A 13,246-nucleotide genomic window follows, 5' to 3' on the forward strand; every position below is an offset into this window, starting at 1 on the left:
GACAACAATTACAAGTGCCGTTACATTAATCGTGACGTGATTCTTACGAGTCCTAAAGTTACACGATTATCCTCATCTCATCTTACTCGAGCTGATCGAGGCTACCAAAAATGTAAAAAAATTAATACTCCGCCCGGAGACTCGCTCGCCTTTCTCCTATTTTGCTTCGACCTCCTCGACCGAACGTATTCCAGGGTATTTCAACCTAAAGCCGCTTTCAAAACAGATGACTCACGGATCATACTCCGGTGTGTACTGTGTACTCCGTATGAAAATATTTCTACGCGCGGAATTCTCATTCCTATAAATCATCACGCCAGGCTCACGGGTACACGGAGCGGGCGAGTTATAAATCTCGACGTCAAACGACGACCCGACGAGGCGGATGCGAAGAGGGCGACGCTCGTGCGACGTTACGTACCATACCCGTGTGTCCCGACAACGCTCGACGAGTCGACGGGTCGTCGTCAGTTTGCGCACGTGGTGGACACAGGTAGGTGGCGAGCGGCGATTCCTCCTCCTCCTCCTCCTCCCCCCTCCCCTTCGACGAAACTCCACGTTTGACAGACGGAGTTAACCCCAAAACCGACGCGTGATTCGCATTTAATATTTGACGCAATCGGACCGAGGATCCCGGCCTCACACGAACACAATGTGTCGGTGTCTTGGGAGTGACGCGAGCACCTGGGTCGGCCACCTGGAATGCTTTATTGAAAAAGTGTTCATCGGGTTGGCGCGGCGGCGGGGATCACGGAGAAACGTGTGTAGTGTGTGCGTGTATGTGCGTGTGTGTGTTGTGTGTGTGTGTTGTCACGTAGGAGAAAACGGGCGCGACTTTTAAGCCCGTAACTCCCGTGACGCCCATCTGGATGCGCTCCCGTCGCCTTCGCGAGCAACTCGGGGTCTTATCTCTCGAGACGATTTACGGAGTACCGATGTCGGGAAGAGATCTACGCGATGGATCGAGACCGACAATATATTTCATTTTAAATGTAAAAATTAACGTTAAAAAATTAATTCGTTACGCAACTACATTAGAATTTATAGTTTAACGTTCTTAAAAGTTTTTAACATTTTGATGTGTGTATTATTTGTAAAGATATTTTTTGTATTTATTTTATGAACAATACGGCAACAGTTTCAGTTATATAGGTCGCTTAAGATTAAAATAACTTTCATTAATTAATTCGTTTTAATAATCAAACATTTGAAAAAAGTTGTAAATATCGAGCAGTCGATATTATAATTTTAATATGAAAATTATTATTATATATATTCAATAATCTCATTGTAAATTTTAGAAAAACATTTAAAATGTTTATGTATAAGTAATTAAGGTCGGCATAATTACATGTTTGTTAATGTATGTTAATGTACGTTAGTATACATATACATGTATTTTTAATGTATATTATTACATGTTCAGTATACTAAGTAACAATCTACTAAAAGCTAATCTACAATGTGCTTCTTGTTTTCTGTTTTTTTTTTACTTTTTGCTTATTATACTTTTGCCTTTCCTCATACATGTTTTATCAAAAGAGGTGAGATAGAAAGAATACAAATTCCGAAAGAGATGAGAGACATGTGACAAGAAACATAATTTGCCGATAGGAGGCGAAAAGCAAAAAATAGAAAACAAAGAGAATATTATAAATTATACTTTATCATAATTTTAAGGAATAATTAAAGAGAATTTAAAAAGCTATTATGGGAAAATCATTAAATTACTTTAATGTCAACGAATATTGTAAAATACGAAGATCTTACAAATAAGTAAATGTCAAATTTTAATGATAATAATTTACAATTTATAATTGAGAGTAAATCCATAATCCACAAAGGGGGTTAAGAGTTCGTCGGATATCGATAACTTCACTTATCTACGTACGGGGGAAAAAAAAACTTATGTTGCGCATGTGAAGTTTCACCAATAATCGACATCTTCACGGGATAATTTAAAATTATCGGGTATCCACGCTCGCGCCGACTGCGCAAATACGGATCGAACGATGAAAATATCGGGGAGAGAATAAAAAGGTGGTACTCGTACGTCTATCTACATACAGATTATCATTGTCGATAAGCGAGTTGCTTTGAGTGCCAATCGATTAGTAATGACAAACCAATACCACGCCAAGAGATTCCTTACGACATTTCGTTTCGCGGAAAAGTTATCTGACTGCCGAGCACCTTCGGGGATGGTAGAACAAAATTCGAGAAGACATATTAGACGTCCGTGCGCGTCATAAATGTAGGGCGGCCTTAACCCCTTCACATTCTATCTTTTTCCACATCGAGTTTGATTATTTTCAGAGATTTTCGGACACGAAAATGGGATCAAGAGATACAAAATGGCAGATACGAGAAATAAAACATTTTCGAATTCCGAATTGTGCGCGACAGCGGCTTTTTGACGGTGAATATGAAAATAGTGCCCAATCATAAAAAAATCTGAAATGATAAATCACCGTTAGAGAAAAACAAAGTATCTCTGAATTCCAACAAAATTATATAGAAACGTTATATTTACGAAATAAAAATTTATAAAATAAAATAAAAAATACAATGAACTATACGTATAAAAATTACGTAGTAAGAGCCAAAAGTTTTCCTTAAATAATCACTATTGCAATTCTAACTAATGCAAAACTGCTATGTTCCTTTACTATGGTAATATAAATATTTCATTTATACGTTATGAATTTATTCCACGGTATAAATATCATCAGAAATTTATAATATTCGAGCATTTGAATAATCATCACGCGAAATTTACAATACATAATACATATAATACATATAACGTTTTATTCCAAACCTTTGTTATAACTCATCTGAGATAACGAATTAAATAACTTGTTATACTTCATGTATATTATAATAGTGATTTTTATAACACACACGCAGTACAATATCAATTACGTGCTAAGAAAAGCGATCACTCAAGTTTCCTTCTTTTAAGTAATGTTTATCTCTACAAAGAATATTTTCTTGATAATAATATTAAAATAGACACATTCATCGTTTACTTGAAACAAATAATATTTAAAATAAACTTATGTGTGCACACGGAAAAATACTGTAAATCACTTGAACCAAGTATAAATATTACTTATTTCAAATATTTCATGAGTTTATCACAAGCATCCAATTGATTTGAAATATATACTGAATCTCAGTAATTTTTAATATTCCAATCGAGAATACCAAGTTAAAAGAAAAAATTTGATTTACTTCTGACTTTTCCTCGATAAAATTTTACGATATTCCTTGAAAGAGTATAAATTCTTTTTGAGTACACGGTAACGAGTTTCCCTGAAACTTATGTCGAATATATTTTAAGACAATCAAGGAAGTATTCTTTGTTAAAGAGAACCGTTACTCACCGAAAGAAAAAGAGTAAATTAAATCGTTTTTTTTTTTTCTTAGCAGTAGAATTCACATATTTTTCTGTGTGTACTATACAGTGTTCAGACAATTGTCTTTAATTAAATTCAACCTAGTGGCACAACATTTACCGCAGATGCGACTCTCTCGGTTTGAAGCCGATTCCCTCGGTAAGAAACTGGCGCGACTTCGGCCGCGAATCGCGCGTCGTTATCGCGGAAACATTCCATCATGAGAGAGCGGAAAAAGAATGGAGGAAAAAATGTTTGCCGGACGGATTACGCTGTCGCGGAGCATATTGACTTGTTTGCTATACATCGGGACAGCCGCGTGCGCGACACACATTAACGCGAGGCGTGCGCGCGTGCGAAAGAGAGGCTTGATATTTGAATGACATTTCCGCCCGGGTATATCGTCGGGTATTAAGCTGGAAATTAACGCCTCGTTGAATATACATGGACATGGCGCGCCGGGAATCGTCGCCGTGCGGGCTCTGTGTGTATGGAAACCTCTGTAGAGGCTCTGTATCGGCTATCGAAACCGGGCGCTCGTGTCCACGTTATAGATACACAAAGACCGTACGTCAAATGGACTTTCATCGTGACGACGGACACGTTTCATCGCGAGCGTACGCTCGAATTTAACGTATCGCGACACGTAACACACTTTTGCCGCGTGTACACAAGTGTTCACACACGTCGGGTTCTGCCATCCCCTTTCGCCCCCTTCTCTCCCCCCCCCTCCCCTCCCCGATTATCGATTTCCTCCACGCGATTTAACCGTTCAAACTCGGTAATTCGAACGCCTCTCAATTAACTTTAATTTCTATTCTAATTCATTTCGTTTTTAAATACTGGAGCCGTGACCTTTGGGTCGCACTTTTCACGTTTTCGCGTTTGCTACCGTTCGCGCTTTTCCTCTTGATTCTCATTCTCAGTCATTCATTTTTTGAAAGATGTTGACCAAACCGAACAGGTTTTGATGAGGTTTACCGATAAACAAGTAGATTTACTGATTGTGAACGGCGCAGCCTGGGTCGCGAATTTTGTTTTATAACAACGATAGCCTTGTATTCTCGTGTATCGAAAGATATCCCTCAATAACAAAATGTTGGGTACATTGCATGATACGAGTAGAATGTGACATTTTTTAACTCGATTCTCTGATACCTAAAATGTTTATAATCGCAGTGACCATAAAGATAAGTAAATATTTTAATTTAAACTCTCGGTTTTTTTTTCTTGAAATATTGAGAAAACAGAATTGTAAGCAACGACAAAGTACTTTTGCACGACGCCCCTCGAGAAGCACGTCAATTAAAGTAGTGGCGATTTGCTCTGTACTCGTATATAGCGTGCGCAAAGTAATATCTATCCTTCCGTTGATAATTTAAATAAAACCACCGGTATTTTTAGAGTCAATTACATTTCCACTGAACACATTACGCGACTCTCTCTCTCTTTCTCTCTTAATTACCTCGAATCCCGAAGCTTATAGCTGGGGCCACCCTTGGCCGAGGTCAAAATGTACACAGGGCTTCCCTCGGGTCCGCTGTCATCCTGCTGCGATTGTCCCTGATGATCGCTACCCGGCAGGCTACCGTATTGCGGCGCGTCCTCGCTGCGCCCGGATGCAGAGGAGGAGCTCGACGAAAGCGGCTTCGTGGCGTGCGGCGGCAGCTGGCCCTCGACGGTGAAACCGGGCACCACGCTCGCCGTCCTACGGGACAGCGAACCTGATTTTTTTCTGCCATTCGCTCGTTTCCTATACCTACGAACGTAACTTGGCACTCTTAACAATCGGTTAGAGGGAATAACTATAAGTAACTTAAAAAAGGAGAGAACAAAAAGAGAGAAAAGAATAAGATCCCGGACCATCGCTTCATGGTGGGACTCAACATGTTTATTGTTAATTGAGGAGTTTGATGGAACAAGGGAGTTGAGAGAATGCTACAGACAGGTCTGTTTTATCGACTAAACGCAATGATTTTTCTCGCAAGAATTCGTCTTATTGTTTTTATAGATTTGGAAATTCTTTTCCAGAACGAAAGCATTACTACCAGTCTGGATTGTGGGGTTCATGCCAAAAACAAAAAAAATTCTAATTCACGGTACTTTTTATCATTTCTTACCATTTCTTGTTAGTCAAATGTAGTGTGTAGAGCTGTCACGTAATAATATTTGCTTCATAAAAAAATCTGCAATTTATACTCACGAAATTCGAGATTCCAAACAAGTAAATGACAGGAACAAACAATATCAAGTTCTTGACGTTAGACTATGATACCTAATTGAGATGAAAACGTTTTACGAAAATTTAGACATATTGCACATGCGTGCATAGTAAAAAAATTTGTGTTAAATTTAACAGCTGTCACATGTCCCAAACAATCCACAGAAATTTTTTTGTTAATTTAACATATTAAGCATATGTTAAATAGCAATATAAGTATTATATTTTCACATAAAAATAAATGTAAATTTTATAACTTGACGTAATTTTTATATAACAATTTAATGAGAAAATTCTATCAAAGTAACACATATAACATATATAACTTTAAAACTATTATAATATTAATGTAACATATATAACGAGATCACGTAGAAAAGTAACAGTCGCTCTTATTATGGAATAAACTCAACATTTCTTTTGCAATTTTAATAGATATATTCTGTCACTGATAACAGGGAACATATTGTGTAAAATTAAAAATACGTGCACATTGTGTTACTTTTACACTTTTTTCCCCGTATTTCTGATAAATTCTAATAATTTAATCCTTCACTTGAATTAACGTGACATCAATATGTTAAAGTAACAAGCAAATGTGTTAAATTTTAACACAAAAATTTTGACAAGGATCGATTTTAATATAAATACAAAATGTTTTTTAGTGTGTATGAAAAGTTGATACATAGAGCAACGTAACAAAAAATTTGTTCTCGATATAAAATCCAACTCACAGATTAATATTGATACGTATACTTTAAATTCTGAAAAATTTGCTTTCCAAATCTATAAAAGAAATACATACGAAGTCTTATTAATGATATGCACTAATGATTCATTATCGATCCCCCGATCAAGTTTGACCGTTTCTCCAATATTCTTTTAACGAGACTTCATCCCCTTTCCGAAAAACTTTAAAATTATCTCAAGTTTCTTTGCGGAAAAAACAAAATTTAAGAGGGACCAAGACTCGTTGGCACAAGAGACAAGTTGGCACTTTTCGTTTATGTGCGTACGGCGAAAAAATAAATGAAAAAAGTTACTGCCAAATGTACTTGTATTTTTCTCCGGGTTTTACTTATAAATCATAAGAGTAATAAAAAATGTGCGACGTATAAATTCGTCGTGCAAATCTAATTATTTTGTACACTTCTCAAGAGCGATGCAGCTTTTCATCTTCATTCCGCCCGTGCCCCATCTTGCTCCTCAATTACGTAATTAACCATTCTACAATTTTGCGTGACAGACACATTAAGCGTAATAATTGCGTAATAAAAATATGCGCTGAAATAAATTCTTTTCCGCACATCGTTAACATCCCAATCGAGATCATCAAAAAGCGATATTATGATATAAAATTACTATTAAAAGCTGCCACTATATAACATTTCGTAGTGTTTTATGTATACAAATTTTGTGTACCGCGTCCTCCCTCACAAAAACGAGTCGTCAAACTACGTCAATTTCTCAGATAGTATTGGAGTATCAGGTCCAAATCACCGTTACCCATCGGCTTTTCTTCGCGCTGGTAACTTCCGAAGTTACCCCCCTCCCTCCCCATTCCCCGATTAATCCGATCGCGAACCCACCTCCCTTCCTCCTTCCTTCCCCCGTTCGGTAAATCGGTTCAACTTGCCTGTCGGAGGTGTCGCGCTCGAGGTCGATCATGTCGTCCGATATCGCGGAGGCGCTCGTCGACGTGTTCGTAGAGGCGATGGTGACAGCGGCTGTTGCGGCGGTCGCGGCGGTGGCGATGGTGGCGATAGCGGCGGCCTCCGTCTGGCAGGGGCTGTCATGCGGCTGCTGGCTGCTCTGCGTGGAGGCCCCCGGGGCCGGGGGTGGGCCGCCCCTAGGCCGGCATTTCGGAAAGAGTCGATTCAAGTCGGCGTTCTCCAAGATCAGGCTTGTCATCGCCACGGCGCGTTCATGTCTCGCAGCAGGATGTCCATTCTGCGGGCAGGAAGAGAGAAAGGAGATTCGTAGCGTTAAATGCAACGTGGATGAGAGACGCGACTACGCTCGCGGGCTGCCCGCGCATTTAGACGATATGCTGGACGATATTATGTATGTACTATATATAGGGGGTTAAGCCAGGGCCGGGAATCTTCCCGCGCGATCTCGCCTCGTATTCTATTCCTCAATGTCTCGCGAATGTCCTTATCCGCCTGCACCGTGTGTCACGTCCGATAAGGGAAAGCGCTGTACTATTGACCGATTTTGACATTTGTTTCCGTTGTGCAAGTTTATCTTTGATATCTAAAAATACAAAAAGCAGTTGTACAATATTCCTTCAAGTATTGACATTGATATGTTTTGTAGCTTTATATATGTGTCACTTTTTATCTATTTTTTTTATGTTGAAGAAAAAAATGGAACTCTAGTTAAAGATACGACATCTATGACGCACCTCTGATCAATATACATATATAAGGTGTGTTCAAAGAGAAATTAAGGTAATTAAATGCTTTTTATATTTATATTTTTAACGTTTCTTTACTTAACATCAATTTTAATAAATTGTTTATTAAGATTAACATATTGAGATTAAATTTTGCAATTTTATTTAACTACTTGACGACATAAGCAATTTAAATATGAAAGTACACTATAAATTAATCAATCGCATTTTTCAAATGGATCTACATTCTCTTATTATTACTTGTATATACACTTTACTTTTAGCTGTCAAATTACAAGTATATATTTTTACACTTACAAATATCCAATAATTTTACAGGTCAAAGGTTACAATAGGTCAAAAGAAGATTACCTTCCCCTATGCGCTTTTTCATCTTTCTTTTCTCGGAGCTCGCGAAATAACATTTCCCTCGAAAAAGGTTCCGAAAATCGAGAACATCTAACGTACTTAACACGCCGATTCGCGCCGCTAGAAAGCTTTAAATCCGCCGAAAGAGTTTTCGAGTTATCTAAAAAGGCCATCGAAACGTGTGTATATCGCTGCAGTTTTCGAGCCGCCCCGTGTACATATACGAAACGAAAAATCTCGCTCTTCCCCTTACTCTAACGAGGTCGTATTCGCGCCGGGGAACAACGCGCCACTCAACCCCCGCGCCGTGTGCCACTCGTGTGCGCGACACCGCGAAAGTGTTATACTTCATACAGAGCCGCCGGTGTTCAAAGGGGATTGGAGCACCGCGTGCGGTAGGGTTGGGTCACTGGTGTATACGGGGTGAGACACAGAGACCGTGATATGAACGAACGAGCGAGCGAGCGAGCGAGCGCCGGTCGAAGCCCCTCTCGCGCGTGTCCGAAGTTATAATAGATAGATATAGATAGATATATTTCTCGGGGATAGATATTCGAAAAGGAGATTATTGCGAAAATATTAATTATAGATACGTCGCCGTTGGTCTCGAAATTACTCAACTCGAATCGGACCTTTTGGGGAAAGGTATTAACAGACACATCTTCCGATAAATTATTTTCATTGATGCATTCGGAAGCTCCCGCAATCTGATGTACAAAAACAGCTCTCTTCCAATTTCTACAATCAATAAACAGCATTAACACACTCCCGCTAAATTGTTTTCATCGAGATACATTTTGATATTCTTTCAATCTGTGGAGTACACAGAAACAGCTTCTCTGAGTTTCATAAATAATAAACAGTATTTTAACGCGCTTTCACTGCAAGCTATTTTCATTGAGGCATTTTAATAAAACTCACAACTCTTAAATTCCATACGCGAAAAAACGATTCTTTCCATTTTCTCTGAATAATAAAAGCTCCTTCTTTAAATATACGTACATCGCGAGTATATTAAATCACTAGCGAGTTTCGGAGAGAACCTCGCACGAGACTGCAAGAAGGGGGTAAATCATCCCTAATTACGCGACAATAATTACCCGTCGGGAGTTTCTTTCGTTTCACAATGGGGGACTCGCGCGTAGGTGTACATACATACATATACTTCGCCGGGACGGGCACCGGAAGTTTCCTCTCCTCGCGCGAGAGAGAAATTCGCGAGGGCAAACAGTTATTCCGAAACTCGAGTTATTACCTCGAGAGCCTGTTATGCACAGCCGACCGACCGACCGACCCTCGCAGTCGCGAACTTTCCGCGCCGAATTTATTGTTATGCCGGCAACTTGGATGCAAGGCAAAGTCCCGTCGCCGGGGTTCAACGCGCCTTATTCCCGAGGAACTTTAACGCTTTTAATTAACAGCACTTTTCCCGCGCGGGACTTGCGAAAATTCCGCGGTCGACGCCCCCCAACGTACTGCTCAACCGCGGTGGGTGCCGTTAGCTGTTCAACTCGCTTCGAAAAAATTCTCCAAAATTCTACGGAAGAAACGGTGCACGCGGTTAGGTGTTCGGGTGTAAGGTAACCGCAAAATTGCAGTTTGAGGGATAGACGGCAAATGGGAAGAGGTTAAAACGTTACCCAGCGAGAAACGGGTAATTAATTCGACATCAATTCGACGTCGAATCGACATCGAAATGATGATTTCGATGTTGAATCGATGTCGATTCGATGTACCATTTCTCACTGGGATATTTCTTTTACTTGGAAATAAATAAAAGATTTGATTGGCGTTATACTGTTCTTATTTGTGCCAAGTAAATGTGAGAAAGCAAAACACAGGAATTCGTTGACATGGCCAATTTTTGCAATTTCTAAACATTCAGTCGATTATATCTCAATCAAATTACCATTCCACCAAATTTCCATTCCGACAATTCCTTTTCAGTGGCGAAATAATTCTCGACGCAGTCGCGCTTGCAAATGAATATTTAGCTCTCCGAGGGAAAAGGGATTGCTTGCCCGTACGTACTACCTGTCGGAAATTGAACACGCCGGAAGTGCACGCCGGAGTTCAGTTCTCGAGCGTGTCGAGATGGACGTTCCAATTTTTCTTCTTCTCTTTTTCGTGGACGTACCCCCTATTCGTCATACTGCAGGGGATGAGTATACCGTACGCGCGTGCATGAGTCATCGTGCGTGGCGTGTGTGAGTCAGCGCCTAACCGAATTGCAAGGCGAGCGACGTGGACGAGGAGTGAGCGAGCGAGCAAACACCCGTGCATTCGTTAATTTGTATTATACGCCTCCCGCGTTATGTACATCGACTTCACTTGCGGAAGCCGGGCGTTAAAGCCGGGCGAGCGAACGAGGCGCCGCGTCGCGGCGTTTCGAGGGAAAATGCCGGACAGGCACGCGGCATTATTAGTTTCGCATAGCTGAACTCGATTTATCCTTTCGCGTCCGCCGCAACTCGGCGTCCGACAGGTAACGTATTCCCGTCGCTCGTTTTACATGGCATTCTCCAGACAGGAGAGAAAGAGTGACTGTGGGATCCGCGCTCTGTTACCCCAGTCTCTCCCTCACGTTCGAGAATTTTCCCCATTGAAAGCAGGAGAAACGGAGGGAAGGCGAGGAGTAAAAGTTTGCGTAATAACGCAAGCGTGGCTGTTGAAGAAAGCGCGATTTATTCCGCAAACGGCGGCATAACTTTACGTAATACGAAGGCGTAACGTGCAAAAGTACGTACGTTCACGCGCGGGAGGAGGGGAGGGGAAGGAAGGAGGAGAACGAAAAGTAGCAGTTCGTCACACGCGATATCTGGTGGTCTTCGTGATCCGGTGGGAAGAATTACGAAAGAAGAACGATGACGACGACGACGACGAGGAGAGAGGGGTGCGCGAATGCGAAACGGCGCTTCTGGAATTACGGAAACACGCGAAAAGCGAGCCGCCGCCGCCGTCAGACGCACCACATATTACGTTGCCCCAAATAGCGTATAATTCGTGCCGTCTAGAATCCCGCACCTTATGCACGTGGAAACTTAGAAACGGGGAAATTCCGTTCCTCGACAGTGATAAAAGTACGGCTTTCGCCTACTTGGCGCGCGGAACGAACGGGAGATGAACGAACGGGACGAAGACGACGACAACGGCGGCGCAGCCAAGCCAGGCTCCTCTCCCCGCCTATGTAACAATGGGTAACCTCCATGAATCTTCCATCACGTATGACGGCACGTGTGATCACCCGCTGGAATGGGAGGAAGATTGCACTAGCGTGGAGAAGCTAATTTTAACCCGAAGAGAGATGTCCGTAATTCTCTCGCCGCGTGTTCCCAGCGCGAAACACAGATGTGTCCGATCATCGCCTGCCCGTTTGGCGGTCTGCATTTTATTCACTCGCGGAACTGTTGCGCTTACATAAAATACTTCAGTTTCCGCGTCTCGCCTTTTGCAATACAAATCCAGCGATCGCTCCTCGTAGAGTCGTATATAAAAAGGTAGAAGTACTAATAAAGTAAACTCGTGCGGTCGCGCGAGTATTCTCACAAATTTATGGGCCGATAGCTGCCCGTAATAAAGATCGAAAACAGCGGCGAGGCGCGGCGGCTTCCTTGGAAAATATGGGAATACGCTCTATAAACGGTTTCACTCCCCCCCATTTTCGAACATAGTCTACTAGCCATTAATCTACGATCTACAGTTTAACGCAGGTTCCGAAGCGCGGAGAGGGATGGGGAGAGGGAAGAGGGGACAATGGCATATGTATAGACCTGTCCCAGTAACTCTTCGTCGTGCGATTTCCAGTGAAACTACCAGCGGCTACTACTATCGACTTGCTCCTGTTTTCGAACTCTATCACAGGCGCCTCCTACTGGACACAAACAAATTTCTCCCGTGGCTCTTAAAGAGCTTAAAGGGGTCTGCTCGGAACAGCAAAAATAACCGTCCCTCCGCGGAAGCCGCCGATATAAAGATTGTGGAATATGTCGCCCGCGAGTCTCACATGTAAAACTAATCCGTTGTTTATTTAGAAAAAAAATTATGATTGATCGAACCTTGTTTAAACTGCGCGCGACCGTAGTTTTTACACGTGAAATTCAATGTAGCAGAACCTGCTTCATCAAAGCTCTAACTCATTTTTACTCGAATTTTATGAAATTCTCTGATAAATTTTACAAAATAATTCCTTGACTTTTTTGGATTTTTACCAGATATTTTATTTAAAATTCCCAGGTAAAATTAAAGAATTTTTTAATGCAGTTACGAAATAAATACATTTTATTATATTTTTTAAAACGTTTAATAATACAATTACAAAGAAAAGCCATTTAAGTTAAAAATATTAAAAATAAAATTTTTAAAAGAGTACTAAAAAGAAGAATGAACTGTATGTAGCTTATCGAAGGTATAAAATCGAAAAGTGGTTAAACAGTATTAAATTATAATAAAACGATGTGTCTTCTATTATCAATAACACTTTTATAAAAATTTACGGATCGCACAAGAACGTATGTAAATGTGCCACATTTTATCTTTTTATTACTAATCGATTCTCTCTCTCTCTCTCTCTCTCTCTCTCTCTCTCTCTCTCTCTCTGTGGGTGTGTGTGTGTTTGTAATTTTCAAGTAGAAAAAGTAAATTTCTAAAAAATTGGAGGTTTTCCAGATTTTTCCTGGAAGTAAATACTTATTTTTACAAAATTTTCAGAAGTATGTATAAATAACGGGTCTTTTTAATTCTCATTGTTATCAAACGGACTTTAACAGAATGTTAATCTGATCTGACGGTGATATTTAATATTAAATACCGAGAAACCGTGAGAGAAAGTATTCGATCAAAGAGTACGCTTTAAGCCAA

The 13,246-nt window shown here is 40.6% G+C and overlaps 1 protein-coding gene and 1 long non-coding RNA gene across 19 annotated transcripts in view; one reads left to right on the forward strand and one right to left on the reverse strand.

Moving 5' to 3' along the window:
- LOC118644900 lies at positions 1-3,574 on the forward strand. The gene is made up of 2 exons (XR_004962681.1): positions 1-2,254; positions 2,317-3,574. It is a non-coding gene; the product is annotated as an uncharacterized LOC118644900 (long non-coding RNA).
- The window catches only part of LOC105831729, a 48,412-nt gene that overhangs the window by 20,033 nt on the left and 15,133 nt on the right, over positions 1-13,246 (reverse strand). For 8 of the 18 annotated variants that reach the window (XM_012672087.3, XM_036284693.1, XM_036284699.1 and 5 more), the window contains 2 exons: positions 7,259-7,572; positions 4,867-5,160 (listed from right to left, as the gene is read on the reverse strand). In XM_012672087.3, coding sequence (XP_012527541.1) covers positions 4,867-5,160; positions 7,259-7,533 — 569 coding nt within the window. In that variant the 5' untranslated portion in view covers positions 7,534-7,572. Of the gene's footprint in view, positions 1-4,866; positions 5,161-7,258; positions 7,573-7,694; positions 7,719-10,298; positions 12,572-13,246 lie in introns of those variants that run through there. The other 10 variants (XM_036284690.1, XM_036284703.1, XM_036284702.1 and 7 more) reach the window with 5 other exon arrangements.

The sequence above is a fragment of the Monomorium pharaonis genome, chromosome 3 (assembly GCF_013373865.1).
Source record: "Monomorium pharaonis isolate MP-MQ-018 chromosome 3, ASM1337386v2, whole genome shotgun sequence".
NCBI classification, from domain to species: domain Eukaryota; kingdom Metazoa; phylum Arthropoda; class Insecta; order Hymenoptera; family Formicidae; genus Monomorium; species Monomorium pharaonis.